Below are 23570 nucleotides of genomic sequence, written 5' to 3'. Positions count from 1 at the left end.
AAGTTAACACTGCATTAACTTACTGAACATTGTAGGCAAAACAGCCAGATGAAGATAGAAAAATCCATGACACGGTGGTGAAAGATAAAATTAAGGGGAAGTGTAAAAAGTTGAATTTAACACCAAATTAAGCAACAGCAAATTGTGAACTTATTATATTATTCACTTTCATATTTAATTCAGTATGAAACAATTTTTAATTAATCTGAAGCTGCCAGAAAAACTCTAGTCTGCTGCCCTGGATTGCTAAGAAACCAGAGGCCTTGCTACAGAATTTGGGTCAAGCTTTCTACAGAGCTTTCACTTATAACATACACTGACTTTAGTGGGAGTTTGTCCGTATAAAGACCACAGAAATCTGCCAATGCATTTTACACATACGTACATATGAAAACGAAAACTTAACTTTGCAACCTTAACGATGCATTAAACTTGCCAGTCAATACAAAAGGTTGTCACAGCACTGTTAACTTGGCAACACTGCCCTGCGTCCTGTATGATGTACATCTTTTGGCACAATAAATCATTAACTCGTTTGTTCCCAAATATTTTTTTTGAGCCACTATATGATAAATTGACAGCTGAGCCTCTCCACCCCTTTTTTCTAGCTTCTCTCTGTTGGAGCAGGTAGTGTCCACACTGAAGCACAACAGTGGTGCCGCTCCAGCATGTTAAGTGAGACATATCCTAAGCTGAACTTAGAACTAAACACTAATACTACAAACACACACTAAGCTAAGACACTCTATTCTTCGAGAGAGAAAATTCAGGTTCAGTGGATCCACAGAAGTTCACATCTGTCTGCTGTCGCAGCTGGATGGAGTTGCAGTGGCAAAGGGCACATTCCCTTTTATAGGCATACCCGGAGAACACAGAGGGGAGCAGGAGGGATGAGTGAGCTCTCTAACAGGCACTGCTACAAGAATGAATCCCATGAGTGGGACTTTGCAGAGTACACTTGAAGGTGGTGGCTACATATTTCTGGGAATAAGGAGCATCCTCTGATGCCATCAAAGGCTGAGCTGAGCACCATGAGCATACTGAAGAGAAGCTTGGGCTGGCAGCTGCTGCAGCTGCATTGGAGGAGTTAGCTGCATATACAGTCAGCTACATTAGGAGACACAACCAGGAGAAGGTGAGTGGCTTTCAAGGAGTCACTTGCTGGTTCTTCTAAAGATGTCATAGCACGTTTGCAGAAAGTCTGTAAGAGCTAGGGTCCCGAAGCCTCTTTCACCCACGATAATTGCCTTCCTCTGAACTGCCATCCTGAACTATTCTGAAGGCCCTTTAGGTTGGGAGACAGCAATAAGGTTTACATTTGGAAATATCAAACAATCCATAAATAGTATGCATGAGTAATATGGCAGAATTATGCTGCTGCTAAAGTCTTATTTTTTGAGATTTTACTTGAGCAGACTACATATTAGATTCCAGCAACTTTTTAAAGCAAAATAAATTTGAGAAGTATTTTGATAATGAACCTAATTTGATTTTTACTGTACAACTGTTCGGTTTGCAGAGCTATCCGACTTGCAAGAGCCTGCATGCTCAATCAGCTTTAGAAGCAAAAGTTCTATGTTCCCTAAACCCACACACACTAATCAGCTGCACACACATGCACAATACTTGCCTTGAAGTGTATACTTGCAGACTTAGAAAATATTCTGATGTACAAGCTTAATATGCAATTGTTTAATGGTTCTAACAGTTAAAAGAGTTCAACTTTTTCAAAATCATACATTAGTCTTCAACAAGGACTATGCCCATACCAAGTTTTAAAGTTCTGCCATTTTGCCGTAGCTTTGTTTTTAAAAAAAAAAAAAAAAGGGGTTACTTTTTAAATTTTTTTAAAAAGGAAAGGAGAAGTTACTAGTAATTCTGCTTCTTGGAAGTTACCTCAACGGATTATCAATTTTAGGCTTTATGCAATCAGTGAGGCAGGATGGAACTTCTGTATCTGAAGGATTTTTTGCACTCAGAATGGTAGGTCAGCACAAGACAACCCACTTTCTTCTGGCTGCATGCCAACTACCACAGCCCTTAAATTCTCTAGCCAATTCCTGAACTGCGTGGGAAGTAACAGCTTTCCAAACACACCAGTTATAACAATGAACTCTAAAAATGACAAGAACTCACACTGGAAAACCTGTTAAGTTTATATGGTTAAATATTAAAAGAATCAGAAACTATAACTCCATCCTTTTGCGTGTTATAATGCGGTTTCTGATTATATTAGTGCCATTGTTTGATTCAGTGCGCAAGTTGGACCCTTTTACCATGAACAAAACAAGTACTCCATGGATCTGTCACTATAGCCCAAATTTTGATTTCAATTACAACAATGTAAAACTAGAAACCACTGGAATAAAGCCACTGATGTCAGGATCTAGCTGGTGTAACAGAGCAAGCCAAAATACCAAAAAATGAACACTGGGGCTATAATGCAACAGGGCTGAAAAAAGACCAATAATACTGAGTGTGGAGCAAAACCATACTGCTGCCAAACAAAAAAGATTACTGGAGTGAAGGCCAGTGGTAGGACAAAACCAATTTAAAGGCTCTAGCACTCTGGGACCAGGTAACTCAGAACACCAAGAGAGACAAACAATTAACAGGAAGTTGATCAGAAGGAGGGGGGGGGGGGGGGAGAGAAGGTCAGAAAAGATAGCACTGTCAGAGCAGATATATGAACCACAGCTGAAGAAAAGGCAAAGGGTGGGGATCCCTCTTTCAGGAGGAGTTCATTGCCAGACTGTAACTGAGAATGACTTGGCTGGAAGGTTCCAGGAATTGAAGCATGTGCTGCTGGTACACAACTAATGAGAGGCTGAAGGCCTTCTGTCGAGCTTCTTTTTGGCCTCAGAGGGCTAAAAAGGTTTGCACTAGGGAAATTCTGCCACTTTTTATATTGCGACCATGAAATCCAAGTGCATTAGCCTTGCCAGGATGGCATCTTTAAAGAAACATATACCATCAAGCTGGATAATGGCTGAAGAGATTTTGTTGATACTTTAAAAAATTCACAATGCAAGGAAGATTTCTGTGCAGAAGCTGAATGTTCCAGAAACTCTGAGTTTGTGGAAACAGACTTATTATGAAAACTGTTTTCCAACCTTAGTTATAAAGTTGGCAATCAAGCAAAATCTTCAGTTGAATGGTCAAGCTGGTCTGGGAACTGAGCTAAGGTAGATAAGGTGCTGAAGGGAGGAATAACCTCAGCTCCCTAGTAACTTACCAGCTGAAGGATCTGGAAGTTACTGTGGGAGTTTCACTGAAACTAATCAGCTCAAAGCACTGAAGCAGAAAGATCAGAGGATCATTTTAAGAGAACTCAAGTTCCAAAGCCGAGCACTGTATTTAAGCTAAAACTAAGTTCAAATAAATATTTATTTATTTATTGAGGGTAGGGGAAATTTTTAAAGCTACAGATATTTGGTAATATGTTAATTACTGGGCAGAAGTCCATGGAGTAATCCGTATTATTGCATTTTTAAAATGTGTTAAGGAATGCCTAGTGCAAAGTACAGGTGACCCTTTTTATCAATGTATCCAAAAGAATATGGGATATAAAAGTTGTGGCCGGGATCCCTTTTTTGGGAGGAGGAAATCCAAAAGAGTGGGTGGGATTTCAGAGATCACCCATGACCCATACTATCTGCTCCATAGGATGCCTCTTAGTTCCTTTTCTTGCTTTGGATTTATTTAAAATATACCTCTGGTTCCTATCCTAATAAACTATTTCAGAAATGGCAATAGGCAAAAGAACCAAGTTCCGGGGCAGGTGACTGAAGCAAACAGTATACAAATAAGTACATGAGATACTTACATTTGCTCCTGGGGAATGAAGTGAGATGAAGATAAAAGCATTAAAAAAATCAAAGCAAAAACCAATGACAGGCCATTGGGTTGAGTGACATCCTCCTATTTTTGAAGTGTTTCATGTTCATATGCTTTAAAGAATAAATGCTTCCACTTACACTGGGGACAGCAGAACTTTTCTTACGTTCAGGAATATCAGCCTTATTTGGATTGTTAGCATTTCCAAGCATAGGGCTAGCTGGAGCAATTCCTCTTCCCCCAGCAGCACTACTGCTAGATTTCCTTGTCTGAATTCCATCTTCTTTCAGGTCACTGTCTGTAGTGCTAGTCTGGCTTCTTTTTGGATACGCCACTACCGGAGGGATAGATGGTCCAGCTAAAAAACACAATTTTTTTTCCCAAATGTGGAGGTTATCAAGTTTGTTCTTCATTTATATGCACATATCTTAAAAGTCAAAATAAATGAAACAAAGGTCAGAGGATCATAAGAACATAAGAAGGGCCATACTGGGTCAGACTAAAGGTCCATCTAGCCTGGTATCATGTCTTCCGACAGTGGTCAATGCCAGGTGCCCAGAGGGAATGAACAGAACAGGTAATCATCAAGTGATCCATTCCCTGTTGCTCATTCTCAGCCTCTGGTAAACAGAAGATAGGGACACCATCCCTGCCCATCCTGGCTAATAGCCACTGATGGACCTATTCTCCATGAATTTATCTAGTTCTTTTTTGAACCCTGTTATAGTCTTGGCCTTCACAACATCCTCTGGCAAAGAGTTCCACAGGTTGATTGTGTGTTGTGTGAAGAAATACTTTCTTTTGTCGGTTTTAAACCTGCTGCCTATTAATTTCATTTGGTGACCTCTAGTTCTTGTGTTATAAGAAGGAGTAAACAACATTTACTTACTTTCTCCACCCCAGTCAGGATTTTATACACTTCAATCATATCCCCCCTTAGTCTCTTTTCCAAGCTGAAAAGTCCCCACTCTTATTAATCTCCCCTCATACGGAAGCCATTCCATAACTAATTATTTTTTGTTGCCCTTTTCTGAACCTTTTCCAATTCCAATACATCTTTTTTGAGATGGGGTGACCACATCTGCATGCAGTATTCAAGATGTGGGAATACAATGGATTTATATAAAGGCAATATGATATTTTCTGTCTTATTATCTATTCCTTTCTTAACGATTCCCAACATTCCCCGGCCAGCAGAGGCAGCTGGGCAGCTGTTGAGCAGCTCCGGAGTCCCTCTGCCGCTGCCAGCAGCAGGGGGCCCTTGGCTGCCAGCAGTGGTGGCTGGGCAGTTCAGGATTGCTGCCGCCATCGCTGGCCGGTCAGTTGCAGGGCCCCCCAGTGTCATGGAGGTCACTGAAAGTCATGGATTCAGTGACTTCTGCGACAATCTTAGCCTGACTCATGTCCATTCCTTTGTAGATGTGCGCGCTCGCCACATGCACCGGTGCAGGAAGTTTTTCCCTCAGTGATATCCATAGAGGACCGGCTCTGAAGCCCTCTGGAGTAGTGCTCATATGTACCGGTATAAGAGGTACCGCTGGCTTCTCCCACTCCCTTATTTCCTTCATGACAGAAATCCGACAGAGGGGAAGGAGGGTGGATCAAGGAATGGACATAAGCAACATATCTCAAAGGTAACAGTCTTATCTTCAAGTGTTTGCTCATGTCCATTCCACTGTAGATGATTCCCAAGCAGTACACTGGAGGCAGGTAGAAGTTCATGCATGTGTTGATTGCAACACAGCACTGCCAAATCCAGCATCATCTCTGGCTTGCTGGGTGATGGCGTAATGCATCGTGAACGTGTGTACTGAAGACCATGTTGCGGCCCTGCAGACATCCTGGGTAGGGACATGTGGCAGGAAGGCACACCTGAGCCCCAGTTGAGTGGGCCATCACTATCGGTGGAGGCACAGCCTGCACCAACTTGTAACAAGTACGAATGCAGCTGGTGATCCAATTGGAAATCCTCTTAGAGGACACCGGAAGTCCCTTCATCCTGTCAGCTCTCACAATGAAGAGCTGGGTCGATCTGAAGAAGGGCTTGCGGCGTTCTAGATAGAAAGCCAGGGCGCGCCCGACATCTAGAGCGTGCAGCTGCCTCTCCTCATTGGTTGTGTGGGGCTTTGGACAGAATGCCATGAAGAAGATATCCTGGTTGACAAGAAAGTGTGACACCACCTTTGGCAGGAATGCAGGATGGGGCCCCAGCTGGATCTTGTCCTTATAGAACATGTATGAGCGCGCCAAAGTGAGGGCTTTAATCTCGGAGACACATCTCACCAAGGTTATAGCTACAAGGACTGCAACCTTCCACAACAAGTGGGAAAGAGAACAAGAAATCACAGGCTCAAAGGACAGACCTGTGAGCCTGGAGAGACCAGGCTGAGGTCCCATTGGGAGACCGGATCCCAGATCGGCAGAAAGAGTCTTTCAAGACCTTTCAGGAACCTGATCATCTCATGCGAGAACACCAAACTACCCGGAATGCGAGGTGGAAGGCCAATATGTCTGCCAGGTGCACCTTGATCGAAAAGAAGGTGAGGCCTTGGTGCTTTAAGTGAAGCAGATAATTCAGGATGGACTGCAGAGATGACTGGGTCTGGGAGATATTTTGCTCTGATGCACAGCAGGAGAAATACTTCCACTTTGCCAGGTAAGTTGCTCTGGTGGAGGGCTTTCTGCTCTCCAAGAAAACTTGCCTGTTCCTCTGGATTCAGTCACCCAGTATCCAAGCTGTGAGGTGGTGACAGACACCACAAACCAGATGGATGGGTCCGAGCTCCTTGACGTTTATATGTAATACGAGCTCCTCTCGAGACCATAACCCGAGTCTGTAGTGTACTGAGATGCGCACCCCAATCTAGGTCGGACATATCCGAAATCAGGGAGACTGTGGGTCGGTTGCTCACGAATGGCACCCCTTCCAACACCAGAATTGGGTTGGACCACCACTGCAGGGAGGTAAGTACCCACAGCAGGATCGTCATGACTTTGTCCATATGATGTCTGGTCAGGGAGTAGATGGACGCCAACCACATCTGAAGGGGATGCAGCTTGAGTCTCACATTTTGGACAATGTACGTGTATGCTGCCATGTGCCTCAATAGTCTGAGCCAGACCCAGGCAGTGGTGAGCAGATGGGCAGTGATGCTGACAATCAGATCTGACGTTGTCCTGAACCTGGCCTCTGGCAGGAATGCTCTCGCTCGGGCAGAGTAGAGTACCTCTCTGATAAACGAACAAAAATCAATGTTGATCCCGGTCCAACGGATAGTTTATCAATAGGCCCAGAGCTTGACAAGTGGCTCACAATGTCTCGACGCTGTGCTGGACCTGAACTGGTCCTGGATGAGCCAGTCATGGGTAGATCTGGATACCCTGATCTCTGAGGTAGGCCTCCACCACCGACATGCACTTCATAAACACCCTTGGTGCCATTGCTAGGCCAAAAGGGAGCACTGTGAATTGCTAGTGGGCAGTCTCAACTATGAAATGTAGGATCCGTCTGTGTCAGTGAAAGATCGATATGTGAAAGTAAGTGTCTCTCAGGTCAAGGGTGGCGTACCAAGCTCCCGGATCAAGGGAAGGAATGATGGAGGCCAAGGAGACCATGAGGAACTTTAAATTCTTGAGATGCTTGTTGAGGCTCCGCAGGTCGAAGATGGGGCATAGACACCCCCCCCCCCGGCTTTTGGTGTAAAGAAATAGTGGGAGTAAAACCCTTTCCCTCTCAAATGCAGAGGGCGTTCCTCCATGGCTCCCAACTGCAGAAAGCCTTGCACCTCCTGAGTGAGCAGATACTCATGAGAAGGATTAGGGGCTGGCCGCTGGCAGCCAAGAGGGGAACGCTGATGGCCCCAATGGGTGGCCTTGGGCTGCAGGCAGGTTCTCTTCCTAAGTGTCCGAATCTAAGGAGGGAGAGACTTATCTGGGGGACCAGAACGGTACTGAGGCCGCCTATGTACCCCAATCTCGTTGGCTCTGCCTGTGGACCTCCACTGGGGACCTGTACGGGAGTGATAGATCTCGGTGCTGTGACCCCAGTGACTGATATCAGCATTTGGTGATGGTATTGCAGCAATAAATGCCTCGTGCTAGAGAGTGGTGCCGCTCCATATACCGTGAGCTGGAATGGAAGTGAGAAGACTGATGTCTCCGAGACCGTCAATGTGCCCGTGGTGATCCATACCAGGCCGGCAATCTGGTGACGTGGCTCCAGGGACTGGCACAGTGGGCTAGGAGAGTGGTTTGGACGCTCCTGGCACCAGGAACAGGTGCCACGCTTCTGTAGTTCTGTGCCAGACTGCTGGCAATTGACACCTAGAGCCTGAGGAACACTGCCTGGAGTCTGGGGACCGACGCTGGGAACTCTGGCAGGCAAGCCAACCTGTGCCCAGGGGCTGGTGGCGCTGTTTAGGTGAGCGCTGGCAGGGCATTCCCAGAGGTGGGGAGCTGAAAGGCCTCCAGCATGGATGGTGCGGCCATGTTGAGTGCCTCTGCTGCTTCCCGGGGTGGTGGGTGGGTTTTGAAGTGGGCTTGACAGCTCAAAGGGAGTCAGAGCCTGGCCACCATCCAGAGGGGAAGAGCTACCCCTCAGGGGTCTTCGCTCTCCGACTCTCTCCTTCCCTTTATGGGACGGTGGGAGAACATCCCCTCCCGGCCTTTCTTTGCTTTTTAGCCAGTACTGGGGATGGGAATCAGCGTCAGTCAGAATTTGGTGCCGGCAGCGCACTCTGCACTGAGGCCACAGTGCTTGGAGCAGAGTCCGATCTCGGCGACTCTGAGGCTGTGTGAGGGCCGACTCCATAAGGAGCGCTCAGAGGCAAACGTCCTGCTCCTTCCTGGTTCACGGCCTGAAGCTCTTGCAACCTGAGACTTATTGCTCATGTGAGTTTCCCCTAAACACTTCAGGCAGCTTCTATGGGGATCACTGACTGTCATAGGTTTGTGCAACAGTCACAAGGTTTGAAGCCTGGAGCATGCCCCGTCCCTAGGCTAAGTCCCATATGGAACTAACTATTTCTAACTTAACACTAAGGGAACTATTAACTGTACAACTTTAAACAACTATATACAACAAATTCACTATTAGACACAGTAGAGATAGGAAATCGTGCCGAAGCAAGGAGATGTTCTAGCTCTGTCATTGATGGTAAGAAGGAGGGGGGGGGAAGGGGCGGTGCCCCTTATACCAGCATATATGCATGCCACTTCAGAGGGTGCCAAAGCTAGTCCCCACAGATACCACTGAAGGAAAAACTTCTGGCTCCAGTGCATGTGGTGAACACACACGGACAATGGAATGGACATGAGTAAGCATTCGAAGAACTTTTCCAAACTTCTGAATATTAACAACCTCTGCCTTTTAAAAAATGTGTAAAAAACTTGAGTTGCTCAAAAACAGACAATTTTTAAAAATGTAATAAGTTGGAGATTTAAGCTAACTCTTAAAGCTCCCTTTAGCACAATTTTCCACCAAAGATACAGAATTTGTATACATTTTCTCTGGTAAGGACACATGGGTGGTGAATATAAAACTATTTAAATTCTTTTCTTGGAGATGTTCCTCAGATTTTAATAGAAAAATCTGGTGTTAGACACTCTGAAAAGGTCCCCTTAAGGCTCTTACCTTGTTTTGCTTGGCTCCAGAAGTTCAACATTTGAACACTGCCTATTGTAATTTTCTAGTAATTCCTCCTTTATTTTAAGTGTTGAGCCATATATTTGGCTGTGCTTTATTCCCTTTCTCACCACTGGCACAATAGGTTGGAAAGCTAGTCTAAACCCAGTTAGGGATTTCCTTTGAGCAAGGGATCTCTGATTGCATAAAGTTGTCATGGCAGGTTCAATGGGCATTCCAGAACCCAGCCAGACCAAGCTAAATTCCAGCAACTCTGAGAGGGTGGAAAGGCACCTGGGGGCAATTATTGCTGGCACACAACCTACCCTAATTCGTGCTTTAGCCCCCACCACATGCCTGCGGAATTGGGGAAGAATTGCAGAAAGCTCTTCTGGTACACGTGAAAATCAGGCAAAATGTCCAACAGCCCAGTTATTTGTACAAATCCTTTCCCAGCTATTAAAAATGTAAGAAGTTGACATGTGGATGTTATATTTTGAAAGTCAGACTTTTTTTTCTCTCCTGACACACTTTAATGGGGATAAAAATAAAGTCAAAACCATTCAAGTGTTTTGGTTTCTCTCTTCTAACAAAAATAACCGAACTGATTCTACAGATTAGAAAATTTAACAAAAAAGACAACGTAATCTGAGGAGACACAGGGACAGGAAAGCAACCTCTCCTGCCTGCAACTAACCCCTGTAGTATATTGTGGTCAAAAGAAGATTCCTTTTGTAAGGTATCAGAGTAGCAGCCGTGTTAGTCTGTATTCGCAAAAGAAAAGGAGTACTTGTGGCATCTTAGAGACTAACAAATTTATTAGAGCATAAGCTTTCGTGAGCTACAGCTCACTTCATCCGATGCATCGGATGCATCCGATGAAGTGAGCTGTAGCTCACGAAAGCTTATGCTCTAATAAATTTGTTAGTCTCTAAGGTGCCACAAGTACTCCTTTTCTTTTTGTAAGGTAGTGTATAGACAGGAATATTTATAAGACATTTAGTAATCTCTGTGCGACTGTTCTGCATAACCATGAGGCAGAAAAATTCTAAATTTGGCTGTAGTCACTGGTACTCTTTAAAAACTGTACCTTTGCAGAGCATTCAAGTGACAGCCCCCACAGGAAACAAGAAGAAATAGTGAGGGACAGACAGTTTTCCAAGTTCTTTTAGATAAAGGCTGACCTATTAGTGCCAAAAAGAAACAAAAGCTGTATGGCCATAATGGAAGTGGGGGATGGTGATGTTGTTTAACTTGTGTAGCAAGACTTTCCTAGGATGGCCCCACAGGCAGGAGAAAATATTGCCATGATAATAGAATAAGCTGGTTCACTCAGTACACCTTAAGACTTCCTCAGAGAGATCTTCTAAAGTATACATAAGAATACCTGTACTTGTGGCACCTTAGAGACTAACAAATTTATTAGAGCATAAGCTTTCATGAGCTACAGCATGCATCCGATGAAGTGAGCTGTAGCTCACGAAAGCTTATGCTCTAATAAATTTGTTAGTCTCTAAGGTGCCACAAGTACTCCTTTTCTTTTTGCGAATACAGACTAACACGGCTGCTACTCTGAAATAAGAATACCTGATCATTGTAAAACAGTGAATTAGTCACTAGGTTGTAAATGACCAGAACATAAGCAAGTTGGTCCCTTTTAAAAGGTGGAGGCTGAAAGGAAATACTGAATATTTTATAGTAGATGTGTGTCATCACACTGAAACAGGGTCACTCACCATGATCGCTGTACCGTCGCTGTTTTTGGCTGGAAGATATGCTTCTCTGCACTTTGTGATGAGGCGATTGTCCAGTGCTGTTGTTGAGATCACTACTTGGCCTAACTTTAGCAAGGGAAAGATTGCTGCTGGAGCTTGAATCACTAGCATCCAACTAAGAGAAAATTTAAATATGAGGTTTAATCAAAATGAATTTAAAATGTCCAGAGATTCTGAAAGTAATCTTAAGTAAGGAAAATTTCAAAAAGTTTCTCACTCTAAAATGTTCCTTAAAAGTGCACTAGTCAGATCCAGTTCTGTGCCTAAAGGACCAGTAAAAATATGAATAGTGCTCTATTCATTTTTCACTCAGCTGGTGGTACATACGTAACCAAATCTGTACAAAGCTATGTTAGCTATACAAAACATTGCACAGTTTGAATTACTTCTGAAATGTTAGGAGTATTTTATGAAAAAGTTATTTTGCTAAGAAACATATCTTCTAACCCCTTCCTTATGGGATAAGGTTGGGGAGAGATGAGGGTGTTTGCTTCTGAACAGTTTGCTTCTGGTTTATACGGACATTAGAATGTAGTCCCTGTCCCCAGGTGAGTATAGAGTGCCTACCACACTTTTGGTGCTACAATACAAAAATAGATATTTTAAAAATACGTTAAAATGCTTAACCAATATTTGAAGGTGTTTTTGTTTAAAAGGTAACCAACTATAATAGGCTATAGTGCTGAACTCAAAATATGATGTTTTAGCACACAAAGTTATTGTTAAGGCCCTACTTGAATCATGGGATGATTGTCAAGTAATTGCAGCTCAGAGTTGCAGATTATGTAGTGCCCATCTTTAAAAAAGGGAAGAAGGAGGATCCTGGGAACTACAGGCCGGTCAGCCTCACCTCATCCCTGGAAAATCATGGAGCAGGTCCTCAAAGAATCAATCCTGAAGCACTTAGAGGAGAGGAAAGTGATCAGGAACAGTCAGCATGGATTCACCAAGGGAAGGTCATGCCTGACTAATCTAATCGCCTTTTATGATGAGATTACTGGTTCTGTGGATGAAGGGAAAGCAGTGGATGTATTGTTTCTTGACCTGCAAAGCTTTTGACACGGTCTCCCCCACAGCATTCTTTCATCAAGTTAAGGAAGTATTGGCTGGATGATGCACTATAAGGTGGGTAGAAAGCTGGCTAGATTGTCGCTCAACGGGTAGTGATCAATGGCTCCATGTCTAGTTGGCAGCCGGTGTCAAGTGGAGTGCCCCAGGGGTCGTCCTGGGGCCCGTTTTGTTCAATCTTCATAAATGACTGGAGGATGTGTGATTGCACTCTCAGCAAATTTGCGGATGATACTAAACTGGGAGGAGTGGTAGATACGCTGGAGGGGAGGGATAGGATACAGAAGACCTAGACAAATTGGAAGATTGGGCCAAAAGAAATCTAATGAGGTTCAATAAGGATAAGTGCAGGGTCCTGCACTTAGGATGGAAGAATCCAATGCACCGCTACAGACTAGGGACCGAATGGCTCGGCAGCAGTTCTGCGGAAAAGGACCTAGGGGTGACAGTGGACGAGAAGCTGGATATGAGTCAGTGTGCCCTTGTTGCCAAGAAGGCCAATGGCATTTTGGGATGTATAAGTAGGGCATAGCGAGCAGATCGAGGGACGTGATCGTTCCCCTCTATTCGACACTGTGAGGCCTCATCTGGAGTACTGTGTCCAGTTTTGGGCCCCACACTACAAGAAGGATGTGGATAAATTGGAAAGAGTACAGCGAAGGGCAACAAAAATGATTAGGGGTCTAGAGCACATGACTTACGAGGAGAGGCTGAGGGAGCTGGGATTGTTTAGTCTGCAGAAGAGAAGAATGAGGGGGATTTGATAGCTGCTTTCAACTACCTGAAAGGGGGTTTCAAAGAGGGCTCTAGACTGTTCTCAATGGTAGCAGATGACAGAACGAGGAGTAATGGTCTCAAGTTGCAATGGGGGAGGTTTAGATTGGATATTAGGAAAAACTTTTTCACTAAGAGGGTGGTGAAACACTGGAATGCGTTACCTAGGGAGGCGGTAGAATCTCCTTCCTTAGAGGTTTTTAAGGTCAGGCTTGACAAAGCCCTGGCTAGGATGATTTAACTGGGACTTGGTCCTGCTTTGTAGGGGTTGGACTAGATGACCTTCTGGGGTCCCTTCCAACCCTGATTTATGATTCTATGATTCTATGATTAGACATGGAAAATTGCAGAAAAGTAATAATGGACCTTTATTAATTGTGGTAATTTGGAAAAGCCAGAAAGACCTGTTTAAGAAAAAAATTGCTAGAATATAAACATTCCAGTATTATGTTATGCCTGCTATATATTTTTTTTTTTGATAACCAGACATTTTGTGTAACTATGTGTGGGGCTGACAGTGGGAGCCTTGGCCATCAGTGGCTGATAGCTAGGGCTCCCACTGTCAGGCTCAGCCAACTGGCCGCTGGCGCTTCTGCTATCAGCCCCATACGGCTGACAAAATTGCAGTGGACGTCTAATATTGCTGAGATCTGCAAGTTCCACACTATCACAAATTAGGTAGAGTCTTAGTTATTATCTTTCAGCCAGGAAGCACTTAAGTGATTCTAAATAGTGATACTGCCATGCACTCACTTGCTCTAGCTGGCAACTGCCCTGACATCTCTTCATATACGATTCTCACATTACCCTAACCAGTCTTTGTATCTCCTTACCCTTTCTGGAAAAAGGAGACCCCACACTCTCCTCCCGTTATAGTGTTATCTTTTAAGAGACTGATTACGTGTTTTAAATATCTGGGGCTAGGTGCGGGAGAGACGGGTGGGAAGAAGATCAGACGTTTTGGTAGGCATTCTAAAGGAAATAGGCTGTGTAGGCAGATTTGTATTCTCAGTGTCCTGTTAATCTATATAATAAGATTTCAGGATTTTCACTGACAACTAGAACGTGCATTGAGTAAGCATGAAGCAATGAAAACAGCTACAAGGATAGCTGAGAGCTCCTTCTGTTCAGAATATGAACAGGTTCAATCATCACTGAGATCTGAGCTTTATTATAGTCCGATTTTAAGTTCTCACCCATTTGGACTTTACTAATTATTAGGCTGTTGATTAATCGCAGTTAACTCATGTGATTACTCAAAAAAATTAATCATGATTAAAAAAATTAATCACTATTAATACTATTATACAATAGAATACTAGTTGAAATTTATTAAATATTTGATGTTTTTCTACATTTTCAAGTATATTGATTTCTATTACAGCATAGAATACAAAATGTACAGTGCTCACTTTATATTATTTTTACAATATCTGCACTGTAAAAATAAAAGAAATAGTTTTTTCAAGTCACCTCATACAAGTACTGTAGTGCAATCTCTATCATGAAAGTGTAACTTACAAATGTAGATTTTTTTTGTTACATAACTGCACTCAAAACAAAACAATGTAAAACTTAGAGCCTAGAAGTCCACCAGTCCTGCTTCTTGATCAGCCAATCGCCAAGACAAACAAGTTTGTTTATATTTACAGGAGGTACTGCTCCCTGCTTCTTATTTATGTCATCACATGAAAGTGAGAACAGGTGTTCGCATAGCACTTTTGTAGCCAGTGTTGCAAGGTATTTAGGTGCCAGATATGCTAAACATGCGTATGCCCCTTCATGCTTCAGCCACCATTCCAGAGGACATGCTTCCATGCTGATGATGCTCGTTAAAAAAAATAATGCATTAATTAAATTTGTGACTGAACTACTTGGGGGGAGAACTGTGTCTCCTGTTCTGTTTTACCTGCATCTGCCAGATATTTATTAAGTTTAGAAGTGTGATCTGGATTAAGTTTAGAAGTGTATGCAACAAGGGGGAGTCGTGGTGGGAGTCTGCTATAGACCACTGGACCAGGGGGATGAGGCTTTCTTCAGGCAACTCACGGAAGTTACTAGATCGCAGGCTAGTTCTCCTGGGAGACTTCAAATCACCCTGATATCTGCTGGGAGAGCAATACAGCAGTGCACAGACAATCCAGGAAGTTTTTGGAAAATGTAGGGGACAATTTCCTGGTGAAAGTGCTGGAGGAATCAGCTAGGGCAGAGATATTCTTGACCTGCTGCTCACAAACCGGAAGAATTAGTAGGGGAAGCAAAAGTGGATGGGAACCTGGGAGGCAGCGACCATGAGATGGTCGAGTTCAGGATCCTGACACAGGTAGAAAAGAGAGCAGCAGAATACGGACCCTGGACTTCAGAAAGCAGACTTTGCTTCCTCAGGGAACTGATGGGCAGGATCCCCTGGGAGAATAACATGAGGGGGAAAGGAGGAGTCCAGGAGAGTTGGCTGTATTTTAAAGAATCCTTATTGAGGTTACAGGGACAAACCATCCCGATGTGTAGAAAGAATAGCAATATGGCAGGCATCAGCTTGGTTTAACAGTGAAATCCTTGCTGATCTTAAACACAAAAAAAGCTTACAAGAAGTGGAAGATTGGACAAGTGACCAGGGAAAGTATAAAAATATTGCTCGGCCATGCAGGAGTGAAATCAGGAAGGCCAAATCATACCTGGAAGTGCAACTAGCAAGAGATGTTAAGAGTAACAAGAAGGGTTTCTTCAGGTATGTTAGCAACAAGAAGAAAGACAAGGAAAGTGTGGGCCCCTTACTGAATGAGGGAGGCAACCTAGTGACAGAGGATGTGGAAAAAGCTAATGTACTCAATGCTTTTTTTGCATCTGTCTTCACAAACAAGGTCAGCTCCCAGACTGCTGCACTGGGAGGCACAGCCTGGGGAGGAGGTGACCAGCCCTCTGTGGAGAAAGAAATGGTTCGGGACTATTTACAAAAGCTGGACGAGCACAAGTCCATGGGGCCGGATGCGCTGCATCCGAGAGTACTAAAGGAGTTGGCGGATGTGATTGCAGAGCCATTGGCCATTATCTTTGAAAACTCATGGCGATCGGGGGTCCCAGATGACTGGGAAAGGCTAATATAGTGCCCATCTTTAAAAAAGGAAGAAGAGGATCCTGGGAACTACAGGCCAGTCAGCCTCACCTCAGTCCCTGAAAAATCATGGAGCAGGTCCTCAAGGAATCAATTCTGAAGCACTTAGAGAAGAGGAAAGTGATCAGGAACAGTCAGCATGGATTCACCAAGGGCAAGTCATGCCTGACTAATCTAATTGCCTTCTATGACAAGGTAACTGGCTCTCTGGCTGAGGGAAAAGCGGTTGAGGTGTTCCTTGACTTTAGCAAGCTTTTGATACGGTCCCCACAGTATTTTTGCCAGCAAGTTAAAGTAGTAGGGCTGGATGAATGGATGATAAGTGGATAGAAAGCTGGCTAGATTGTTGAGCTCAATGGGTAGTGATCAATGGCTGCATGTCTAGTTGGCAGCTGGTATCAAGTGGAGTGCCCCAAGGGTCGGTCCTCGGGCCAGTTTTGTTCAGTATCTTCATAAATGATCTGGAGAATGGTGTGGATTGCACCCTCAGCAAGTTTGCAGATGACACTAAACTGGGAGGAGAGGTAGATACGCTGGAGGGTAGGGATAGGATACAGAGGGCCCTAGACAAATTAGAGGATTGGGCCAAAAGAAATCTGATGAGGTTCAACAAGGACAAGTGCAGAGTCCTGCACTTAGGATGGAAAAATCCCATGCACCACTACAGACTAGGGACCAAATGGCTTGGCAGCTGTTCTGCAGAAAAGGACCTAGGGGTTACAGTGGATGAGAAGCTGGATATGAGTCAACAGTGTGCCCTTGTTGCCAAGAAGGCCAATGGCATTTTGGGATATATAAGTAGGGGCATTGCCAGCAGATCGAGGGACGTGATCGTTCCCCTCTATTCGACATTGGTGAGGCCTCATCTGGAGTACTGTGTCCAGTTTTGGGCCCCACACTACAAGAAGGATGTGGAAAAATTGGAAAGAGTCCAGCAGAGGGCAACAAAAATGATTAGAGGTTTCAGAGTAGCAGCCGTGTTAGTCTGTATTCGCAAAAAGAAAAGGAGTACTTGTGGCACCTTAGAGACTAACAAATTTATTAGAGCATAAGCTTTGTAGCTCACGAAAGCTTATGCTCTAATAAATTTGTTAGTCTCTAAGGTGGCACAAGTACTCCTTTTCTTTTTTTAAAAATGATTAGGAGACTGGAACACATGACTTATGAGGAGAGGCTGAGGGAACTGGGAGAATGAGGGGGATTTGATAGCTGCTTTCAACTACCTAAAGGGGGTTCCAAAGAATGATCTAGACTGTTCTCAGTGGTACCAGATGACAGAACAAGGAGTAATGGTCTCAAGTTGCAGTGGGGGAGGTTTAGGTTGGATATTAGGAAAAACTTTTTCACTAGGAGGGTGGTGAAACACTGGAATGGGTTACCTAGGGAGGTGGTGAATCTCCTTCCTTAGAAGTTTTTAAGGTCAGGCTTGACAAAGCCCTGGCTGGGATGATTTAGTTGGGGATTGGTCTTGCTTTGAGCAGGGGGTTGGACTAGATGACCTCCTGAGTTCCTTCCAACCCTGATATCTATGATATTTCATGTTATAGCAGTCTCAGATGATGACCCAGCACATGTTGGTTTTTAAGAATACTTCACAGCAGATTTGACAAAACGCAAAGAAGGTACCAATGTGAGATTTCTAAAACAGCTACAGCACTTGACCCAAGGTTTAAGAATCTGAAGTGCCATCCAAAATCTGAGAGGTACGGGGTGTGGAACACGCTTTCAGAAGTCTTAAAAAGAGCAACATTCAGATGTGAATCTATCTGAACCACCAAAAAAGAAAATCAACCTTCTGCTGATGGCATCTGACTCAGATGATGAAAATGAACATGCGTTGGTCCGTTCTGCTTTGGATCGTTATTGAGCAGAACCCGTCAACATGGACACATGTCCTCTGGAATGGTGGTTGAAGCATGAAGGGACATATGAATCTTAGCACATCGATGTCTGCGACGCCAGCTACAACAGTGCCATCCGAACACCTGTTCTCACTTCAGGTGAAGTTATAACAAGAAGTGGGCAGCATTGTTTGTCCTAAGCGATTGGCTGAAGTAGGACTTAGTGGACTTGCAGGCTCTAAAGTTATACAGTTTATTTTTGAATACAGTTTTTTGGGTACATAATTCCACATTTGTAAGTTCAATTCCATAATAAAGACAGTGCACTACAGTACTTGTATTAGGTGAATTGAAAAATATTTCTTTGTTTTTTACAAGTGCAAAATATTTGTAATAAAAAATTTAAAGTGAGCACCATACATTTTTTATTCTGTGTTGTAATTTAAATCATACATTTGAAAGTGTAGAAAACATCCAAAAATATTTAAATGTTATTCTATTATTGTTTAACAGCGTGATTAATCAAACGATTAAAAAGATTAATATTTTTAACTGCTTGACAGCCCTACTAATTATACCTGTGCAACACCAAGGCATTTATCTATGCCATGCCAAGAGTCATAGATCACTGTAATAGAGATTTCAGAGTAGCAGCCGTGTTAGTCTGTATTCTCAAAAAGAAAGGAGTACTTGTGGCACCTTAGAGACTAACAAATTTATTAGAGCATAAGCTTTCGTGAGCTACAGCTCACTTCATCGGATGCATTTGGTGGAAAAAAACAGAGTAGGAGATTTATATACACACACACAGAGAACATGAAACAATGGGTTTATCATACACACTGTAAGGAGAGTGATCACTTAAGATAAGCCATCACCAACAGCAGGGGGGGGGAAGGAGGAAAACCTTTCATGGTGACAAGCAGGTAGGCTAATTCCAGCAGTTAACAAGAATATCAGAGGAACAGTGGGGGGTGGGGTGGGAGGGAGAAATACCATGGGGAAATAGTTTTACTTTGTGTAATGACTCATCCATTCCCAGTCTCTATTCAAGCCTAAGTTAATTGTATCCAGTTTGCAAATTAATTCCAATTCAGCAGTCTCTCGTTGGAGTCTGTTTTTGAAGCTTTTTTGTTGAAGTATAGCCACTCTTAGGTCTGTGATCGAGTGACCAGAGAGATTGAAGTGTTCTCCAACTGTGTTTTGAATGTTATAATTCTTGACGTCTGATAACATTCAAAAACCAGTTGGAGAACACTTCAATCTCTCTGGTCACTCGATCACAGACCTAAGAGTGGCTATACTTCAACAAAAAAGCTTCAAAAACAGACTCCAAGGAGAGACTGCTGAATTGGAATTAATTTGCAAACTGGATACAATTAACTTAGGCTTGAATAGAGACTGGGAATGGATGAGTCATTACACAAAGTAAAACTATTTCCCCATGGTATTTCTCCCTCCCACCCCACCCCCCACTGTTCCTCTGATATTCTTGTTAACTGCTGGAATTAGCCTACCTGCTTGTCACCATGAAAGGTTTTCCTCCTTCCCCCCCCTGCTGTTGGTGATGGCTTATCTTAAGTGATCACTCTCCTTACAGTGTGTATGATAAACCCATTGTTTCATGTTCTCTGTGTGTGTGTATATAAATCTCTACTCTGTTTTTTCCACCAAATGCATCCGATGAAGTGAGCTGTAGCTCACGAAAGCTTATGCTCTAATAAATTTGTTAGTCTCTAAGGTGCCACAAGTACTCCTTTTCTTTTTGTAATAAGAGATAATTCAACCAATACTACCCTTACTCTACATTGGTTGTATGAAAGAGATGGTACATATGAAGGATTATTTGGCCCAACTGCCACACCCGTGCAACAGCAATGGGCTTTTGGCTACTAGTGAGAAACAAATGACTGCAAATTGGAACGCAACTGGAACATAAGGAACAGCAGAATTGGGATCGTGTGTATGTTCCTAGGTTAGCAACTATTCCTTCACTCTGGGAATCTATTTTTGGTATAATTTTAATCAGGACTGCTGATGCCATGAGGTACCACATTAAAGAATGTTTTGGGAAAAATGCATCTACATTAAAGTTAACAATGACTTAACACAGCTAAGCAGTGTAGTAATGCTTTTTGGTTGGACTCCAGTAACAAGTGTTCACACAATCTATTTGCTAAATCAAGGGAAATGAATTTGATATGCTAAGTTGGGTTTAGCTCTCTTCTTTTTCTCTTAATTTCTTCCATTTTATTACTCTTCTACCACATGGATTCCCTGCAGATTTGGTTCTGTTGCCCCCTGCACATTCTGCCCTGCTTCCTTCCCCCTTGGAATACTCCCTAATCACCTACTCTCAACCTGACTCCAGTGAACATACTGCCCAATTTCCTTCTTTTCCAATTGGCAGCTCTTGGTCCCCCTCTGATTGACAGCTCCCAGTAGTGTCTGTCTATTCCAATCCTGCTGTTAGCCCACATCCCTGAGTGCAGTGTGTGCGTCTTCTGAGTCCTAGCAGAAGCCCCAGCAGAGGGGTGTGTGTGGGGAGGGGTAACCCCACAACCAAGGACGAAGGAGTTAAAGAAATGCTGTCAGGAGTCCAGTCCTGAAAAGACCAGTTAGTCTTTTGACCACTTGTCTGACTTTTGCATTGGCATATTCAGTACTAAAGTTTTATGAGAGGATGGCATCAATACAAGGGAAGACCGCATAAGCACTGGGTTCAATGCCTGACTTGGTTCCAGAGCATCCCTTTTTGGGCCTGCTGCTACCCTTTTCAACTGAGGCTCAAGAGGATTTGTGGCTCCTGAAAAAGGACGTGGTGAAGGAGACCTATATTTCTTCCCTGTGTGGACTCTGTTCCTTCCTTCCCTATCCCTTGAGATTTTCATCAGATCCTCAGAGGCAGCTATTTCAACTCTATAAGTAGAGGAGCCAACAAGAAATTTGTTAGTCTCTAAGGTGCCACAAGTACTCCTTTTCTTTTTGCGAATACAGACTAACACGGCTGCTACTCTGAAACCTGTTTTTAGATGATGAATGCTCAGAAATTTCTGCTGCCCCAGCCATATCAGGGTTTCAAGAGGGATGTTTTAACCTCTCCAGCAGGACCACTTTCAGGCAAGCCACCCCAGATCTTTGGTTTCTCTTAAAAAATAATTTACAGCTGACATTTCTCTGTTATCTGCCTCTCACCCAGACACAGTAAGCATCTGGTATACCCATCATTTAAGAGGTATTACTATCTCACATGAAGGGAAATTCCTAAAACCTGGAGACTTGTGTTCTGTCATTATAACAAATCAGATACTAGGACAGATGCTCAGGCAAAATAAAATTCCTTCTTGATGAAGAAGAAAGGAAATGCCATCAAAAAATTATACACTGATCACCAACTATTAAGTATCTATTTACAAAACAATGGGTAAATGACACACAGTGAGGGAAGAGGCTCACACAATGCAAGACATGGGGTGGTGAACTGAGGGGAAGTTGGGATCACCCCACATTTTATTTCTTTGGCTAGAGGTACAAGGTAACTCGCTCTGCACACAGATATGGCCCTGAATGGACACTGCAGGGTAAAAGAATGCAAACAGGATTGTATTGAGTGCATGCACATCAATAGTGGAATATATACAGACAAGCACTTGAAGAATTGAGGAACAATGGGGCCTGCTCTGTCCTTTATGCCCTTGAGTAGGTGGACATGCAAGGATATTTAGGACACAGGTGAAGCCACAACAGACATTACTGGCCAAAAAAATTTGATCTTGTCCACATGGTGGACCATGAACCCAATAGTGGAATTCACGTAAACAATTTCTCGAAGAGGAACCATAACTTTCACTTGAATTGCTCTGCATAGTTTTTCCTGCATTTAACATCAGAATATTTTAAACTTTTTTCCTGTTCTATACTCACCTCTGATGATTTTCTCCCTAACAATAAGTATGTAGCTGTGATTTCATCATACTTCATTTTACTAAGGGATTCTTGAATTTCTTCTTGAGAGTATCCCATTCCAACCATAATATCTGAAAGGAGGAAGGAGTTTGTAAGTCACAATATGCTTTAATAGATACACTGATTGAGTGTTTCCATATTCAAAAAATCTGTTTATTTCTAACAATGGAACAAAACATCTAAATGTGGGAACAATGTCTATTAGATACTAATAATAAAGTTGTTTTTCAAATACCTAAATTAAATATTAAGCACATATCCGCTCTGACTATACAGTACATGAACTCATAACACTGCAAGTTAAATGAAGACATACTGGAAAACACTGAATTACCTATTCTCTTCTGGTCTGAGATGTCTAGCTCTGGTTCAACAAAAGGTTTTAGCTCATCATCTTCATGCCCTGCATTGATCCACCGGTCCTTCATGATTTGCTACAAAGATAGGTTGCTTAGTAGTGTAAGATATTTACTTGTAAACTAAACAAGATACTGAAAGGTCAAAGTCCCATCTATCAAAAATGTATAGCACTGAAGAACTGAAAACAAGCAAATCCAGACTTGGGTTTAAAGAGGCATGTCCTTGCTTCCTCTTCTAATTCTACCCACCATTCTTTTCCAGAAAGCTCCAAATAATTCCTAACTAGTCAACCTTATTGCCAATCCCCTTCCTCTCCTCCCTGGAGTTGTGTTCCTAGACAGACTACTTCCCATCAGCTGTATTCCAGCATAAAGGTCAAAGTTAAGTACTAGTAGTGGAGAGATTGGTTGCAGTGAGAGCACAGGCAAGAGAGTAGTTAAAGACTTCTTCCAGACAAGAATCTGTATGCAGGAAACCATCCTAATCCAGGAAATCTTCACTGGATTTTGTACACTAATGCCCTCTTTCAGCCACAAAACTTCTTGCAGACTTCACCATTTTAAATATTACTCACTTGGGAACGAGACAGTTCTCAAGGAGTTAAATTAAAGCATAAAGTATTGATAAAGAATACAAAAGAAAAAAAGAAGTAGACAAAAGTAAGCACTTGTTTAAAAGTATTTGGTTAAGAAAATCCAAACTGAGATTTTAACCCTTCGCTAATGTTGCACTATTTAGGAAGTCACAGATATTACTGTACTACAACAGCCTTTCATGGGAATGTACTAAAATGCAAGCCATGCCTAGCCATAGTGCCCTACTTTTGAAGGGAGTAATCGATAACTCCTCCTCATGCGATTACTCTATACATCTTCAAGATACCTTACTGTAAAATACTTCGGTACATTTTGAAAGTCTAAAACTACAGTTTAGAATAGTGATACTATTGTGCTTTGGGTTATTAGCTTTTAAGGAAACAAAGAAAAAAATCAAGTTTTCAAAGATGTGCGCTCTTAAGTGACTTCCCAAAGTAGGCATGAAAACTCCTGATGTGTATTCAAATAAGGGTTGCATGCACGAAACCCCAATTTCTTCATGCATTATGGATTTGCCCACTTAATCCAGGTGCATGCTCAGAGTACACACGTAAGTAGGCAACCATCTAAGAGTTTGCGTTGGATTGCATACGCACAGAAAAAAAAACCTTCTTCCCT

General features: G+C 42.9%; 1 protein-coding gene across 12 annotated transcripts in view; it reads right to left on the bottom strand.

The window, feature by feature from the left end:
• The window catches only part of MARK3 (microtubule affinity regulating kinase 3), a 113652-nt gene that overhangs the window by 29329 nt on the left and 60753 nt on the right, over positions 1-23570 (bottom strand). For all 12 annotated transcript variants that reach the window (XM_043516761.1, XM_043516764.1, XM_043516762.1 and 9 more), the window contains 4 exons: positions 22331-22430; positions 21955-22067; positions 11197-11350; positions 3978-4195 (listed from right to left, as the gene is read on the bottom strand). In XM_043516761.1, coding sequence (XP_043372696.1) covers positions 3978-4195; positions 11197-11350; positions 21955-22067; positions 22331-22430 — 585 coding nt within the window. The remainder of the gene's footprint in view (positions 1-3977; positions 4196-11196; positions 11351-21954; positions 22068-22330; positions 22431-23570) is intronic.

This window comes from Dermochelys coriacea, chromosome 6, assembly GCF_009764565.3.
Source record: "Dermochelys coriacea isolate rDerCor1 chromosome 6, rDerCor1.pri.v4, whole genome shotgun sequence".
Taxonomy (NCBI): Eukaryota; Metazoa; Chordata; order Testudines; family Dermochelyidae; genus Dermochelys; species Dermochelys coriacea.
The sequence above is the reverse complement of the archived record's forward strand: the minus strand, read 5'-3'. Positions and strand labels throughout refer to the sequence as shown.